The following is a 19,335-nucleotide window of genomic DNA, read 5'->3' as shown; positions in this document are numbered from 1 at the left end:
TTACCGCATGCTTCACAATTCTCTGCCACGATTGCAAAATAATAAACTATATGCAGCCATATGCTGTGCAATCTTCTGGTTTCATATTTGTATTTTTTCAGATTGAGATTTAAATAATGTAAACCAACAATAAAATCATAATAATATATTCGATTTTTGTAAATCAATGATAGATGGTGCTACATTCTTAAAATGTCCATGTTTAGGAATGATGGCTACATTGTCCTTAGTTATAAAACTCTATATTATAAAAAATTTGACGTTTTTGAGATATTGGAATTTTTCTAAAAAGTTCTGTGTAAAAGCCAAGTATAATTTCAAGTGTACAGGAGTCTTCAAAGTGGATAAACAATTCTGGATGTACAACCACAAACTGAATTTTATATATTGTATATGAGAGTCAGTAGGAAAGTAAGGTCTGATTGGTATTAAGACAAACCCAACACTAAAAGTACCAAATAAAATATTTCTAGTCTATTTTTACACAATCACCATTTTTCAATGCATTTTTTGTAGCAAAATATAAGCTTTTTGATGCCACTGCCAAAGAAACTTTCTGCTTATGAATGCATCAGCTTTCTACAGTCTCTTTCAGCTCTACAACTGTATTAACTTCCCATCCAAAAATGACCTCAAATAAAGAAACAAATGATAATCGTGGGTGCAAGATTTGGTCTGTATGGTATCTGATCAAATACTTCCTACTTGAACTTCTTGATAATATCTTTGGTGTAATTCAGTGTGGGGACAGACATTGTCATGAATATACAGAATGATAAAATATTGTGAATATAAGGAGAATGATTCAAAATTGAATCATTCTCCTTAATATTTGGAGAATGGCACAGTAAGTTTCAGAAGTTACTGTTTCCATGCAGCAAAAATTCACCAAGTAGAATGTTTTCAGTCCCAAAAGACAGTCAGCTTGATCATCTTTGCAGAAAATGTTGCCTCAAATTTTCTTTTGGTTTCAGGGAACCAGAATGCATCCACTACAGACTGACTTGCTTTAAATGTTTTTGTATGAAATCCACATCTCAAGTTGTCATTTTCACTAATGTGTCATTGAAGAACAACCGATATCAGTCAGAATTTTTGGTACCCATCTTGCACAGACTGTGGGACTGTAGTTTTGTTCATCGTAATTTCATGAAGCACAGGGCAAATAGTTGAGGAAAATATTCAGCTCTAATTGTGAACCCCCAGTTCTCCCAAATTTTCTGCTTCACTAATTGCACAATTGTCACTGGTCACTATCATGGGATGTCCACTCCTATTGTTATGGACATTTGTTCAACCACTAAATTTATAGTACCACTGTCTAACTTTGGATCTAACGTGATGAGCAGCTCTAAAGACATCACACAATTGATGATGAATTTCAACAGCAGTCAGATTTTTCATCTCGTCTTGTTAATATTGTTAAATGTTATCAGTATAAATTAGTCTCAAAGTCATTATAATATACCCATGGTGGCCAAATTTCAGCTCACAAATTACATGTGACTCCTAAATTTAAACAAAAATTTTTTTGTCTTTTATAAACTTGATACATACTACTTACACTTATTATATTTTTGTAAGTTTGCTGACTATTTTGTAGTGTGATATACAAAGTTTCTAGGAATAAATCACAACTTAACCTTAAACAGACTGTAAGGAACAAAGTCCGAGCTTTATTTTTATTTTACTTTTATTTTGCTTTTATTATATTTTTGTTTGGGGCTTATGTTTAGTTAGAACGAAGGTTTCCTCACCCATCACCCCAGAATGGTCAAAACGAGAAGATAAGGGATTAACCAACTCACTGACGACGAAACGACAGCGCCATAGCTAGAATTCGCACTCACGTGCACGCCCGAGCGGCAGAATTGTAAGTCTGCACTGAAAGGGGGACACCCCAATAGACTTTTTAGGAACTTGTGTAACCTTTAACTAAACATCCCGATAATTGTTAAAGAAATGTTGTAAAAGGTTAACAAAGTATTGTCGAGAAATAAGCTACTGGATAACGAAGAGAAAACAAGAATGTTACGCGTAGATATGTAAATGAGGGGAGTGTCTCAAGTAGAACTGTGACATCACCTCAGACTATAAGTACAGTAACTCAAGTGAAGACAGATGAGGTGAGCTCCTGAACCGAAAGCGTTGGTCTGCTGGTAGCAGTGAACAAGGTGTTGAATAGGAAATCCTAGTAGGAAATTGAAGGTTCGATTTTGACGATAAAAAAAGAGGGAAGTCTTGAGTGGAGGAAAAAGGTTCCGAGTATTAATTGAGGTGACAGTTAGGATCGATAGTTATAAGAGAATTTGTAACTAAGTTAAGATTGAATTTTGTTTTGTCGGAATTCCAAGGGGAATAGTTTCTAAGTTAGAATAAGACTTAAGTTTGTCGGGTTGATTGTGATTTTTTATTTAATAAATTTGTTGTTTGTTTCTAAAACTTGTACATAGTATTTGTTAAACTTGATTAAACAGTTATTGAGAGATTTTTTTTGTGACTAACTTTGTCCTTACTTTATTTCGGTGCACGCGAAAAGTCCAGGCCTGGCAACTAACAAACGCAAACCCGCGTAAAGTACCCGTTAGGTCCCGGCTCTTTAAGAAAAATTCGTTGTAGAGCAAAACACTAAATATAGTACTTTACAAGACAACTGAAAGCTAAACTAAACAGTTATTGTCCCAACTATAAATCCATAAAACCTTCTATATGTAAGCAATACAAACATTCGTATGTATTTAGAAAATAAGAAATATAATTACATTATAGTATACCTATTTTCTTAAAGATTTTTATAGTCTTCATGCACCTCTCAAACATAAAATTCTTAACCTAACGAAACAGAACTAACAGAACAGAACTTTATTGTTCTATATCACTGTTTTGTTTAAAAATTGTTTTTGTATGTTTAACAATTGTATGTAAAAAAAACTATAGTATTTTAACTAAATATATAAAATATCATTCCAATAGAGGATCAGCTCTTGCATATTTCTGATATCATGATAAGAGCCATGCATTGACTAAGATTATACAATAGAATCTGCTTATCGATTATTTATAACAAAATTTAATATTAATTCATGTGATGAGCTATCAGTAAATTACAATCAGAGAATGATCTGTATTAGTTCTACATAAAATAAAATATTTTTATGTTCAAATCAAAAATTAATTTAAGATAAGATTTAAGTTCATATTTTATTTACTACATTTTAATTTAAAAATTAGAAAAAACTATTCAATGACTTTCATTTTATGAAAGAGTTAACAGAATTAAACAGTATTAATATGATATTTACTCTATTTTTTCATTTTTTTAAAATAAAACTTTAAAATTTTAATGCTTTAGTTTAACAGTTAAAGTTTCAGTCCATCACTCTGGGAAGCTGGAATCAAATCTAGGAAAGCAACTCTCCAGAAATTTTTCATGAACAGTCCATTCCAGATATGTCAGACCAATCCATCACTACTCAGATGCCCTATTACAGGTCTGGCTGAAATCATAATGGATGTACAGTACATGAAACTTATACAAATGAATTAAGAAAATGGACATTACCATAAACTTAAATCAATCCAGAAAAATAATAGAATCTATTTACCAACCATAATTTGATTTAATATCTCATATAATTTAAAATGTTTTATGGACATTAACAGAACTTTCTTCTACAAGTAAAATCAATGAATACACTTGCAGTCCTCAAATTTTGGACATAATGCACTTTTATTAAGACCATAAATTAAACATAAAACAAACATTGAAAATAATTTTAACAAATGATTTTTATTACAGGAAGTAAGCACTATGCAATAGCTTGAAATTTTCAACAGCTGAAAACCTTATCAAAATAAAAAAATTTGGCACAAAATATAAATTAAGAGTATTACAATATCTTACACAAAAGTGTGAGTTGCCCAAAAAAAGGAATGTCCAAAGTCTAAGACTGATTACCTGTACTAAGATTATACTTATTAACTTATAAAGAACAACTTATTTATACAATATTTTTTAACTAATCATTTCAGAAATTCATCATATTATTATTTCATACATTTAAATTAATAACTGGATAATTTAATTACTTCATTTAACATTTACTAGAAAAGTATAAATCCTTATGATATTAGACAACTGGATTTTTCTTTCTATTATTTCCAACTCTTAATTTTTTTTTCAAATATCAATTTAAGAATTTCTATGACAATATCAAAAAAGTATTCAGCAATATATTCAGCATCATTTAAATATCTGAAATCTGACAAATATAAGGATTTTTTTATATGTGCATAAAATAATTTCTTAACTCAGCTATTCTATAAAATCTGACATATTTAACTATTCTGTATAAAAATGACAAAAGTTAAATTCAGTTTATATATAATGTTAACAAGTAGGATGATTCTTCTTATTGTAAAATTTATTAAAATCATTATACAGTATACAGTATTTTGCCAAATAAAAATATTGAATAGATTATTTACTGAAACAGAACAGCTCATCATGAAAAATAAGAAACTAGTACCAAGAGTATAATGTCCATCTTCTTCCTCTGCTACCAAAAAGTATGCAATAAATAAAAATATCCATATTGTTATAAAATATTTACTACATATAAATTAACTAAGATTCTGTAATATTTAAGCATATGAAAAAATTTAATATGCAATATTCTATTCTTATATAAAAATACTTTTAACTCTTCTGCTGTATTCTTAGAAATGAGTATATAGTTTGGATATTGTTTACATATAAATATATGTAAACAATATCCAAACTATATACTCATTTCTAACCAACAAAAAGAAACCATAAACTTTGTTCATAGTCTCTCTTTCATGGTTTGTAGTTCTCATAGTTCATTTATCATGGAATTTAACAAAACTTGTATATGTTAATTTACATAAAGAACAAGTATACAAGTGCTTAAACATTTGTGCCAATAGGCCTTATTTAATGAGAAATTAAGTGCTGAAATTAAATGTGTGATCTGATTTTCACTAATGATGACAGTAAATGTTCTGCCCACACAAACAATCCCAGTGCATTGTATATTGTTTTGTCAATCTTGTGATGTTTATTTTTTCATAAAAAATTTATTTTAAAAATACAGAATTTAAATGGAATGTTAGAGATAGGCAGAAAGAAATCAATAGGATAACTCAGATTGCTAGGATACAATGCAAATATGATAACAGCACTGATCATAAGCTACAAAATAAACAAAGGCTCTAGGCAGAGATTTCTCTAAAATCACAAAGTTCACTTATGATAGAAGTAAAACAGCCATCATGAAGGAAATTTCTGACTGAAAAAAAATCCATCAAGAGAGCTCCCAATTTGTATAAAATATTAAGGAATGACAAACACAATATCGATAAAGAATAGCAGGATATACAAGATCCTATATGAAAACTTAGAACTAGACATCAAGAAAAATTATATTGGTGTCACTAATAAAAATTTGGGAGTCAGATTCAGAGAGCATAAATATAATGTCAGTAAAGGATCAAATGCCACAATACTGTCACAGATGGCACAAGCTGAAGACTTGGTGGTCAAATTGAATGAAGCAATTGTTATTAAACCAGTGCATTCCCTGAAGTTGGCAATAAGCACCAAAAAGATTGAGATCTATAAAGACAGATTGCATGATACATGCATTAATGCTAGGGATGCTGAAGGATTACCATCAGCCTGAAAATACCTAATTAAAAACTTGGAGTAATCATAATTTATGCCTTGATTTTTACAATTTTCATATTTCATATATGATATTATTATTAACCTTATAATATTTTGTTATTTAATTTTATTTATCCTACGCATATATTTTTATACATATACATATTATTAATTGTAATAAAATTAAAAAAAATAAATAAAATTATGTTTGTTATTTTATACATGTATATGCTTATTTTCTTAATTAATTATTTGTATTTAAAATTTTGTTCCATTTATTTACATTCGAATTTGTTTTACCTGACGATGGCCAATAGATTTGGCTGAAAACGTTTGTTGTGTTTTATTAAATTTCTCAGCAACATAAGGTGTTGTGTCTTAAATTACATTTTGCTGGGTTAGTTTATTTGAAATGTTAGAGGAAGAAAGAAATGTGATATCCCAAGAAGACAATTAAAATTTATTCAAGCATCACCAGTTAAAAGCCCTGCTTACACAAACATGATCAAATATGCCAGGTATGCAGGATTAACTGGCAAAAGATCTGAATTTGAAAACATTAGTCAGATTTGCTTTCCATTGGCTATAAAAGTCAGAGATTGGCATATATGGAGAAATAACTTTTATACTATTTGCATTCTGCTGAAAATACATGTTTTTCACTTGTTTTTATGATAACTACCACTCTACACAATGCAGCATTATTATTAACAACACACAATTAATAAATATATTCATATGGCTATAAGTACGATTCTTACAATTTTAATAATTTCAACACTTACTTTCTCATTAAATGAGGCCAAGTAGCTTCAACACTGACACACATCCATTTATTTTTTTATGTACCAGTACATTAACATATACAAGTTTCATTAAAATCTGTTGTCTGAAGTTTGTGGTCCCTTGTAAGATTTTTTGAAATAATCAAATATCTATGACATTGATAAAATATAAATTATTGAAACTTTTCTCACAATGTAAAATTAAAATTGCATTAAATATAGTAATTAATGAATAGAATGGTCAATGAATCTGCAATTATAGAAGAAATTATTTTCAAACACAATACACAAATGTATTTTCAAATGTTAAGTTCAACTCAACTTCCAAGTCCTTTGGTAAATTTCTGCAAAATACTATTTTTTTGTGTTCAAGAGAGTCTGCAAATATCAATATTTTGACAACTAAAAGTAAAAATCCTTATGATGGTATATTTATGTTCTATAAAAGACATAAAAAATTAGTATTTTATCTGTAAATGTATGTAAAAATTGAAGGGAGACAAATTGATCATAGTTTTTGAAAATATATTTCTATTATTTGAAAATAAATTTCTTCTATAACTCTAAATTTCTCACACACACTATATATAGTGTAAACAATATAAAAATATTCTTTTGTTAATAAAATAAAAAATTTACAATAATTGTTCTTTTTATATTAAGATTCTTGTTCAATTCTTTAAATGATAATCACATAAAAAATCTATAGTTTTTAGGATACATGAATTTTACATTACACATTTTATTCAATGAAATATTCTCTGGCTGTAAAGTAGCAAAAGAGTTAATTATAATAATATGTAATACTCAAAAAAATTTAACCAAACATAGAAAAACAATAATACAATAAAAATATTTGAAATCCAATGTCAATTATTTTTGACATTAATCAATTACTGAATTATGATCCAATTCAAAAAGAATTTTGGAGTTTTATTTTCAATATTTTTGATTAATTTCATGAGTAAGCAATCATAATTGGAATGAACTTTTTTAATTGTGTAAATCCTAAAATATTTTAAAATTCACAACAAAAGTAAGATTTCAGATATTTCATTGTATTATATAATTAATTATGAATGATAGACAATTTACTAAATTTCAACTAATCTAAAATAATTGCTTTAGTTAATCACATTTTTATGTCAACTTACCAATAGAAAACAAGTGACAAACTTTCATCTGATAATTTTTTTTAATATCATTTAAACTGTTTCTAGTTAATTACCAAGTGAACCAAAATGTATGAAACTGGTTCAAAGCTTTACTATTTATTTAAAATTCATAATATTGGAAATACATAATATTACAAGAAAATTATTTATCCAAAATTTTACATTATGTAATTCTGTTTTTATATATTCATCTGATAAGAATTGCAATAATGTTTATATCTCTCAGATTGTAAATGTATTCTAATGAATATGTTTGAAAGGTATTCTAAAATAGATTTAATTAAAATAAAGATAATCATAAATTATTAAATAGCTTACTCTTTATTTCATTTATAATTTACATATTCAATAAAGTTCATTCAAATATTTCATGTTTATTTGAAACACTAGAATTTTTATCAAAACATTGATTATTTTAAAAAATTCAGGTTATAAAATAAATGTTACAAACTAATTCTATTATTTCCTAATTCAATTATATTTCAATATAATCTAAGTATATCCAGTTTCAGTTATACATAGCAAAGGTTTATTGCTGTGTATATTAGCATTACCTAGAGCAGTGTTTCCCAATCTTTTTGGATTAGCAATACACCTTTAAATAGAAGCTCCAAAGAGCTGGTATGCCAGCATATGCATTGTCACATGAAACTTTTGTGAGGGGAGTAAATTGATGTTGCAAAATTTGCAACAATTAGCATTTTAATGAATATCTCATTCTCCCTTCAGTAGTAGTAAAGCCAGTAGTAAAAAGATGAAAAATAAACAAAAGTGTAAGAAGCGCTTATTCAAAATTCTGAGAAAAAATTTAATATTTCTGTGGCACATCCAAGACACAAGTGTGTCAGAGCACACGGGTTGAAAAACACTGACCCAGAGAAATCTGTCATGAATAATTCATTTATTCTTAAAAATGGTCTAATGGTATAATATCTAAAACAATCCTATTTTTTCTGTACATTTCAATATGAATTTACCATTCTTATAAGTTCTGCTTTTGTAATTTCACTCAACTCAATCATTTAATTTAAAAATTACAACTATTCAATGATTGTAATGACAACAAAACAATACTCATACTATAACATCTAATTGCAAACTAGCCCTTAGTTCAATTATCTGAAAAAAATGTTAAATAAAATAAAATCAAGTTAACATTTTAAACTAGTAGGAAATATTTAGCTGGTCAATCAGCTAGGTGACAGAAACTTAAAAATTTTTGCATGCTTAGCAAGCATACAATTTGTTGAATAGTTTAATTTATTATATTTTTGTAAATACTGGTAAAATATATACAAATATAGTTAAGACTTATGAGGTGAGTTATAAGTTACAAGTTATTTCCAATTTAGGAAAAGGAAATAATTAATGATACATAGTGTAGTATCATTAATTATTTTATGTCAGAAGCAGTTAACAAAGAAAAGCAGTTTCTCAAAAACAAATTCTTTCAAAGAACTTTTATACTTTTTTGTTTTAATGTATAACACAATGTATTTTTAATTTTATGTAACTGTTGTCTTTGTTTTATGTATATTTGCTAATTTTGGAGGTAGTTATCAACCATCTTTTGAGACTTTTCTATTTACTTGTAAAAAGAAATTTTTACCTGTTTTTCATTATATAAAGAATCTTTGATAGATCTTTTTGTATTTAACAGCCTGTGTAATGTCTTTCAGCAAGATGTTCAATGTAACTAATGGAATTGAACAGTTTTGCAGCTTGTTGAGATAAAGCAAGAGTTGATGTTGGAGAACACTTTGGACTGGAATTTTATCTGAAAATTGGTGTTGGAGAGTAAATACAACTGTCTGAAAATTTCATGAAAATCCAATAATTAGGATCACTTTGGATAAAATAAATATTAAAATTCAAGTCAAGGAAGATGAAAGTAACAAATTAGTGTTGGAAGACCATGAAACACTTTTACCTGAAGAAAATTTGAGTTAAGAAATTCAAGTTGGCAACATTAAATCCCTAAGCTATTCCCCATTGAAACCAACTGAGTGCTTAGTTTTCTTCGAGTTACAGACATTTGAGTTAGAGAAGTTTTACTGTGTATAAAGAAAATTGCTTTTTTTTGACATTGAAATGTTTGCATGGATTATTGGAAAATATTTACTTACAATTTGTTTACAGGGTTCCTACTCAAATTTTTGTTTTGAATTCCCTGATTTTCCCTGACCAACTTTGTCCAAATTCCCTGACCCTCACATTTTTTAGTGTGGAATATCGACATAATAAAACAGCATTTACTGTTAACATTGAGTACATTTAGTCCTCTNAATAATCATAAATAAATTTATATGTTTATATTATAAAAACTTTATTTTTATGTACTTTATTCATCTAAATATGTTTTCAACTACATTAAAAAAGTATTATGAAATATCTATGAATTTCAAATTTTCCAAACAATTACATTTTTATTGAAATATTTAAACTTTCAGAAAATGAAAACTTGCTGAAGTGAAAACTAAAATTAAATGATCTCTAAATTTCATGGTTAATTTTCTAATGAAACTATTAACATTAAATTTTACACAAATAAAAAGGCATTTTAATAGCAATTTTGATATATTACCTCTAAACTTATACATTAACATATGTTTAGATTAAATATGTAAAGGGTGAGAATATTTGCAAATTATAAAATATTTGGAGAATTTACAATATCTACCTTATTTTGGAATTGCACACCATTTCATTCACTGGATAATGCATATCTACAGTATCACGAATCACAGCTCCATATTCAAAAACCTATGTTTAGAGTTCAAACCTCATATACCTAAGTTTAGAGTTCAAACTTTTTTCATTTTTAAAGTTTCAAATATCTTACGAAATAAACAATAAATCCTACCTTGATTTTCTTGGTGACACCAGCTATTGCAAAAAATTCATTGTCTTTGTCAAATTCAATGCTGTAATTTACATGACAATTAGACAGAAATATTATGAATTTGAAAAAAATTTTTATTTTTGCTTAATTTACCTTGAAACTATACTAGAGTTATTGAACAAATCACTGGCGTAATTTAACGTGGCTAATGGTCTCATATTACTATATTTAATAAATTTTGAAAGATTTTCAGTAAATTCATGTAAACCATCTTTAGATATCTCACCTAAAAATAAAAAAACATTTTAAAAATATTTTATTTATTCATTAAAATTTATTATAATTCATTGATCATATAAGTAGCAATCATTACAAAATTATTTGTTTAAACAGGAAATGACACTACCAAAAGGATACTTTTTAACAAATTCTTTTTTATATAAATATATCCAAGAAACATTAGCAGTAAAAATATGATGATAAATTTTTCTTATATAGTTTCTCTACATAGTACATATTACAAAATAAGCTAATTGATAGTCACATTTATTTTTACTTACTATCTTAGAATCCTTAATTTAATTTAATAATTTGTGAATATAAAATTTTATAACTAACTTATTCTAATCTCAAAAATTTTGGCATTATTTTTTAATTCAAAATGTTTAAATTTAAAATTATCTTACAACCTATTTCATGCTTGATTTTAAATATAAATTTTGCATGTTCTTAATAATTTACTGATAACAATATAAGGAAACCTCCCTTCCAGTTCCTACTGATTTTATAATATAAATTCTTATTTAGAGTCACTCTGTCACTCTTCAATTAAAAATTACTATAATAAATTTCATTAAAAGAAATAATTGGATAATTATTTAAAAAGTTTTAGATAAATAAATGTTTTAATAATTACAGAATTTCTAAATACTTTTCTTGTATTATTTACAAAAACTTATTGACAAATAAATATAATCTGCCTTTTTTCCAATTCAAAATTTGTCAAATTAAGATTAAAATCATCTATAAGACTACAATACAGAGTTAAACTATTAACATTAAAATATAAATTTTTTTTTACCATTTTTGTAATTCTAATATTAAAATATGATTTTAAAAATTTTGATGTTTATATAAAGTAGTTTTCCAATCTTTATTCAATTCTTTTTTCAGTTAATTATAATAAAATATCAATATTCACACAAATAACAAAAAAAATGTAAATTTTTAAAGAAAATTCATTTGTAATTTAGAAAATATTAATTTTTGTTTTCATTTTTGTTTTTTAATATATATACACTAATGTTTATATACATAGATATTTTCATTGCTAGTTAATTAAAATATAATATTACAGTTTAACTGTTTTCATTATACTGTAAATTAATAAAATTAAAACAGCAAAACTAACTTTTGAAAGTGGTAACTATGACCAAGAGAATGACATTGATAACTCTATACATCATATACACTGATCAAATTTTACTGCAGCTTATTGTACAAGTTTTTTACTCAAGTGTACAGGTACTGAATATAATTTTTTTTAATTAATGAGTATCCAATTAAAAATTACATGTGTACATGAAAAAACTCAAACAAGAAAAACAATTTGTTTATATAAAACTAGTAGCCTGGAACACCCCCAGTGGGTGTTCTAGTAGCATCGGTGTCATTCCGTGATATAAATAATATATCCTATTACAAATAAAAATAATAATATATACTTAAGTAAAAATAGTAAAACTAAGCATGGCCAACAGTTATTTATGTTTAATAAATATATGTATAACAAATATAAGTACAACTTTTAACAAAGATAAAAACCTTTGCTTTAGTTTTTTCTTCCGTCATTCACATCATCATCAGTCTAGTAGCCTAAAAAAGGAAGGTCATCTGTAGTTTTGCGAATTTTTATGGACTGATGATGATGTGAATGACGGAAGAAAAAACTAAAGCAAAGGTTTTATCTTTGTTAAAAGTTGTACTTATATTTATTGTATATTTATTAAACGTAATATATACTGCTAATAAATAAATTATACTATTAATTTAAATAATAGCTAAAAATCATTGCTAGGGACATCTGCTAGTGCATGCTCTAGGCATTCTGTGACAGATGATAGATATACAAACAGTGGGATCAATGGCTTATATAAGTAATTTACTAATCGCTTTAGCTGTTTTTAATTGAATCATTTTTGTAATTAATCACCGTTTTAAATTTTTAAAAAATTAACTATGCAAACTAAAATTTTTAAACTAATCTATTTTTAGAATAATTTTTTATAGTCAATAAATTACATTTTGCAAAGTCTTATTTCATGCACACTCTTCTAAATTTAAGTTCTGCATAAATCATGCCCACTCAGCAATATTTCACTAATTTTTTGTGTTATAATGGTTAACTGATTTTAACATTCTTATCAACAAGCCATCTTTAATTAAATAACAAAAAAACCATAATTGCATAAATTATGGAGAAATAAAACACTGCATGTTTTGGATATGAAATACCCAAAGGCATGCATTTTCTATATTATCTAGTGTACAAAAATGTCTAGTGTTCAGCAGTAGATAAGATAGTCAAAACATAGCTTTTTTCCATGTTTTATCATCAAATATGAACTTTAGTTTACTAAGATATTTGAATAAATAAGTTGAAAGCAGTATAAATAAAAATATTTATCCATCAANAATATTAATTTTTGTTTTCATTTTTGTTTTTTAATATATATACACTAATGTTTATATACATAGATATTTTCATTGCTAGTTAATTAAAATATAATATTACAGTTTAACTGTTTTCATTATACTGTAAATTAATAAAATTAAAACAGCAAAACTAACTTTTGAAAGTGGTAACTATGACCAAGAGAATGACATTGATAACTCTATACATCATATACACTGATCAAATTTTACTGCAGCTTATTGTACAAGTTTTTTACTCAAGTGTACAGGTACTGAATATAATTTTTTTTAATTAATGAGTATCCAATTAAAAATTACATGTGTACATGAAAAAACTCAAACAAGAAAAACAATTTGTTTATATAAAACTAGTAGCCTGGAACACCCCCAGTGGGTGTTCTAGTAGCATCGGTGTCATTCCGTGATATAAATAATATATCCTATTACAAATAAAAATAATAATATATACTTAAGTAAAAATAGTAAAACTAAGCATGGCCAACAGTTATTTATGTTTAATAAATATATGTATAACAAATATAAGTACAACTTTTAACAAAGATAAAAACCTTTGCTTTAGTTTTTTCTTCCGTCATTCACATCNCACATTTCGTGTGTTTTATGTGAGCAGTTCTGTTCGAACAGTTGGAGTAGAGAATATTGTAAGTTACTGCTAGCAAAACAATGCGAAATATGTAATTATTTTCGGTAATCCGGACACTTTTGGTAATCTGACACACCTTTGGTCCCATACCTGTTGGATTATCAAGGGACAACTGTAGTTAAGATCAATGTAAAATATACTTTTAAGTATGAATAATGTTAGATTATTATATCATATGATAATACTAATATTTTTCTAAGTTCCTAAGCTAATTAATTATTAAGAAGAAATATTTATTATTAGAAAAAAAAAACAGTTTCACTTCGACAAACAAGCAGCAACAAAACATCTTGCATTAATAAAATTAGAAATAATATTCAGAGATAGAAGAAAATAGAAGATAATTTTGATATTTGGAAAAGATTTAGTCATTTGAAATCCTTATCTATGCTGGTTTTGTATAATTTCTAAAATTTACATAGATAAAACATTTAATGAAACTAAATTTTAATGAATATTGAAAAATCAGTGAATTATAAATATAATTTTAAACTATATGAAAGAACAACAATTCTAAATACTATTCTTTCATATATTTATGATAATCTATTTGATAATAGTTTTTTCACTTGTCTATGGTTCTTTATTTATTTTCAGCAAGATCTTGAATGATACTGTTTCTCAAAGTACATCAAAATTTCAAGGAGAAAAAAATGACTGTACTTAAATAATCCATAATTATTGTTAATCTTATTGCAAATTCAAAAATAATAAATAAGTCTAAAAAAATCAATTATATAACTAAAAGATAATTTAATGAAAAGCCCTTATAATGATGAAAAAAATTATAAATATAAATTTTTTCAGAAGAAATACACAATTATTAATTAAAAGAAATTATTACATGTTTGCTGCCATTAAACCCATCTTGCATGTAGAGAGACGAACAAGATCCTGATGAATTATTTGCATTGAAGGCACTACTACTACTGCTAGGCTGTTCAGCTGTTGAAGACCAAACATTTGAAGGACAATTTTGACCATCTAATAAATTAACCTTTAAACATAAATAAATAAAATAAATTAAAATTAAATATTTTCAATCCAACCTTTCCTTAATATAATCAAATTTTTATAGAGAAATAATGTTTAGATATGAAAAATGCTTAAATAGTTCAGTTTATTTAGTAAATTTCAACATTAAAATTTCATAATTTTTTATTACTATAATGTAAAAAGTTGTAATTTATAAAAATAATTATAAATTTTTTTTAAAATGTCTAAACATAAGATATCATCTCTTGAAAACAGATTTAAAAATAAAATACAGATGAACTATTCACACTACTTATTAATTTTGTAACTTATTTTATGACAATTTGAATTTCTTTTTGTTTGTCTGATCATATGTATAGAAAATTTTCTACATATGATTATCTTTCTATTTTTTCTATTATTTTTTCATATGTTCAAAAAATTATTTGAATGGCTCAATCAAATCTATAAAATTTCTTCTTTATCCTTATCTATGCTGGTTTTGTATAATTTCTAAAATTTACATAGATAAAACATTTAATGAAACTAAATTTTAATGAATATTGAAAAATCAGTGAATTATAAATATAATTTTAAACTATATGAAAGAACAACAATTCTAAATACTATTCTTTCATATATTTATGATAATCTATTTGATAATAGTTTTTTCACTTGTCTATGGTTCTTTATTTATTTTCAGCAAGATCTTGAATGATACTGTTTCTCAAAGTACATCAAAATTTCAAGGAGAAAAAAATGACTGTACTTAAATAATCCATAATTATTGTTAATCTTATTGCAAATTCAAAAATAATAAATAAGTCTAAAAAAATCAATTATNGACTTTTTGACAATTTTTGACAAATTTCCTGACTTTTTGACAATTTTCGACAAATTCCCTGACTTTCCAAACACTAATGAAAATCCCTGACTTTCCAGGTGCGTAGGAACCCTGTGTTTAGTTTCATTAGTTTTGTAATTGGTTATCAAAAACTTGAAAATGAAATTTATACATGACACGTTGAAAAATGAAAAAATATTGAATTTGAATCCCCAATGCTGTAAAAACCCTTGTTACAAAAGCAATATATTTCAATTGCTGTGGTGGTGTTCATTTGTCCCAATTAAACACCACTATGTTGTCTATCACTCCCTAATAATATTCAGTGACCTGTATTTAAAGTTTAAAACTAACTTTTAACTTTGATTATCTCAAATATTCCAAAATTTGGAAGTAAAAGCAGTTACCAATTTATCCAACTTGGAATGTTTCTTGGTAAGATACAGTTTCATTTTAATTTTACAAAATTATAAATCCTACTTACTAAAATGATTTTGAACAGTATTCTGAGAAATAAATACTTTTGAATGCATTATCTACTCATTTTCTAATTTTACATATTTCCTTTATTATTTCTTTGAAAACTGAGTTACATATTCTGCCAGAAAAATTTATATATTCTATCATATTGATATTTTTCCTATTTTCATTTCAGCATTTTACACCTATTCCATCTTTAAATACCTGAGTATTCTAAATAATCTTAACTTTTCATAAAAATTATGTTTTCTTCAATAAATGTAATTACTCTCACTTTTAAATTGTGTAATAGCTATTTTACTTTTGCGTTAATTTCTACTTTAATGTCTATATATAGGCAGGATTAATGAGTATCATGTTTTCTAAATTAAAATACTGAATTTATAGAAATTAGTTTATTTGCATGATTCAAAGTGTCTCATCTTTAGATGTTTAAAAAATAAAAAATAAATTTCTAAGTTAAAATAATTTGTACAGTTTAATGAGAAATATAACATACTTTTCTTACAAACAAATATTAAATGCTTAAATATATAATTTCTGTTCACATTTATTGTTATATTTCAAACTTATCTGAATATTTGTGATGATTCTGAACTCTTTGTAAAAACTTACATAAACTAATTAACTGCTATAAAATAAAAGTTAAATATTGAGCAAAACAAAAGCATAACCAATAAACTAATTTTCTAATCAATCCTAGCTAAGTTTAAACTTCTAATAATTAGAAAATCATTAATTATTATGCCTTTGTATCTTAATTTAATATGTACTAATATACAACATAAATATTAAATTAGAAAATCACTTCTTTTATACCAAATTTAAATCTTCTGTCTACTTTAATATTTACATTTTAACTTTGTAATGCATTAATTTACTTCTTTATTTCATTTGATAAATAAAACTTAATATTATTACACTTGTTTAATATATTTCATTTTCTAAAGTATAAATTATTTAACATTATAATGTCAATGTTAAGAATAGTTTTGATTTAAAAAAAGAGAAAAGTAATCACATGCAAAATTTCAATAAGACAAATTTTCCCTTTAGAAACTAATTTATGTCAATGACTGTTCAAATACTGCTCTACTTTTTTTTTTATTTGTGGTTTTAGGCCCCTTACCACTCAGAGAGCACAAAGAGGCCAAAAATACTGCTCTACCACATTAGGTTTACTGTTGATCAGTGTTGATAATCTCTAAGCTGCAATTTTAGATCATAAACAAACTGTTACTAAAATTTGCCATGTTTTCTTTATAATATTTATGCATTTTAACATATATACATGTTAAAGTATTTTCAATTTTACTAAATATTTGTTGAAAATTTTGGTATAAAATAGAAAATATAATTTTTTAAAATTAATTATATCTTTTAATATAACTATCACCTGCTGATCCAAAGGTCAAATGATATCTACTATCTGGATTAAACTTCACACAACAAACATTAGCTTTTGCTTCTAGACTGGTTATGGAATGTTCCATTGATGTGGACCATAATTTTACTAAAAAAAATCATAAATACAAGAAATTAAGTATTTTATATAACAATGCCATTTTTAATCATAACTTAACTTTCTATTTAAAAAAGTTTAAAGTTAAGAAAATCTGTTAAAACATTTATTAAATTTAATTATAACAAAGGAAATGCATTGCTTAAAGATTGAAATTAATCTATATAAAGAAACTTAGTAGTGAATAATTCATAAACAAAGAAAAAATTTTACATTATTTACTAATGCATAAAATAAATTTAATGCTTAACAATCAACTACAAAACCTGAAATTTATGAAACCATGCAATAAATTGAAAAATAAAAATTAGAGAATATTCTTTATTTCAGTAATTATTTATTTGTAATAAAACCAATAAAAATAATTACTTCAAGGCTCTATTTGTAACGTGTGAAGTGAAATGATAATTTACATCATCTCAGATAAAGAAATTCAATGTAGATTTTAAGGTTAATTTTGTTTTTAAACAATTACCTCGAGCATCATCTGATCCAGAAGCTATTAATTTTGTATCAACTCTATTAAAATCGACACTCCAACACCTTTTTTCATGTTCCTGAAAAGTAATTAAGATTTAATATTTTAAAAATTAAAAAAAAATTATAATATATACATATAAGTAAAATAAATTTTTTAAAAATATATACATATAAGTAAACAGGCTCTTTTTCAAACAAATTTAATACTGCTGAAAAGCCTATACCTTCAAAAAGTGTGGTTAAATGGATAGAAACCAGTGAACACTGATAATAGTTGCAGGTTCACATCTTATAGATTTGGAGATGCTCATTCAGTTCATTTCAACATGGTGATGGTTAAAGAACAAATTTAAAATAAGTGTTATTTGTGAAGTTATAGTCAAATACTCAAAAACAAGCTGATTAACATGATGATAATTACAAAGATTAAGTAAATAATTAATTAAAGTATTAAAATTACTTGAGAAGCTAGATCACAATAATTAACACAATTAGAATTTTCAATAGCAGAACAAGATAGTAGGTTTTTGGAACTTGAATTAACTTGTTAATAGTAACATGAGCTGAGCTCATAAGAATTTGAGTAACTAGCACAAGCTCTTGGGAACAAAAACTTTTTGCAATAGTTCCCAATTCTTGGATTTGAATATTATTTCTGCTTGAATCACTTTGGATTAACTCACATTAAACTAGTAATTTGAATATTAAAATTAATTTTTGCTATAGTATCAAAAATAACTTTTACACAGTATGTAAAAGTGATTTTCATACTATAGTCAAATCCATTTAATGTCACACACCAGTTATTAACATAGAAATTTTTATCCCTGGCCAACTCTTGTAAGTAAACAATGGACTTTTCTTCAATGAATGCCACTCTATCTATTAGCACAAATTAGTTAATGTCAAGATATTTGTGTGCATAGTGGATTTAAGTATTCTATTTAATACCACAAAGTATGATCAGTGACATCTATTGACATTTTTTTAATTACAGTAGAGCGTCGTTTATCCGAAGGTCGGTTATCCGAAGGAATTCCAGTCGACAAATTTAAATTTTCACCAGTGCTGTGGCGCTGTAATCTTTGGCTATGTCTTCGGCTACTCAAATATTTTACGTTTTTGATACTAAATTAACTTCTGAAGTATAATTTTTTATTGTTTTTATATTTTTCAATATATTTA

General features: G+C 25.5%; 1 protein-coding gene across 1 annotated transcript in view; it reads right to left on the bottom strand.

Moving 5' to 3' along the window:
- The window catches only part of LOC111621623 (E3 ubiquitin-protein ligase RFWD2-like), a 75,613-nt gene that overhangs the window by 8,940 nt on the left and 47,338 nt on the right, over nt 1–19,335 (bottom strand). Inside the window, exons 12-13 of the mRNA XM_023363822.1 lie at nt 18,146–18,227; nt 17,545–17,661 (exon numbers count right to left, since the gene is read on the bottom strand). Coding sequence (XP_023219590.1) covers nt 17,545–17,661; nt 18,146–18,227 — 199 coding nt within the window. The remainder of the gene's footprint in view (nt 1–17,544; nt 17,662–18,145; nt 18,228–19,335) is intronic.

The sequence above is a fragment of the Centruroides sculpturatus genome, unplaced genomic scaffold (genome assembly GCF_000671375.1).
Source record: "Centruroides sculpturatus isolate CEXI.00-Female unplaced genomic scaffold, Cexi_2.0 scaffold35, whole genome shotgun sequence".
In the NCBI taxonomy this organism is placed as follows: Eukaryota; Metazoa; Arthropoda; class Arachnida; order Scorpiones; family Buthidae; genus Centruroides; species Centruroides sculpturatus.
The sequence above is the reverse complement of the archived record's forward strand: the minus strand, read 5'-3'. Positions and strand labels throughout refer to the sequence as shown.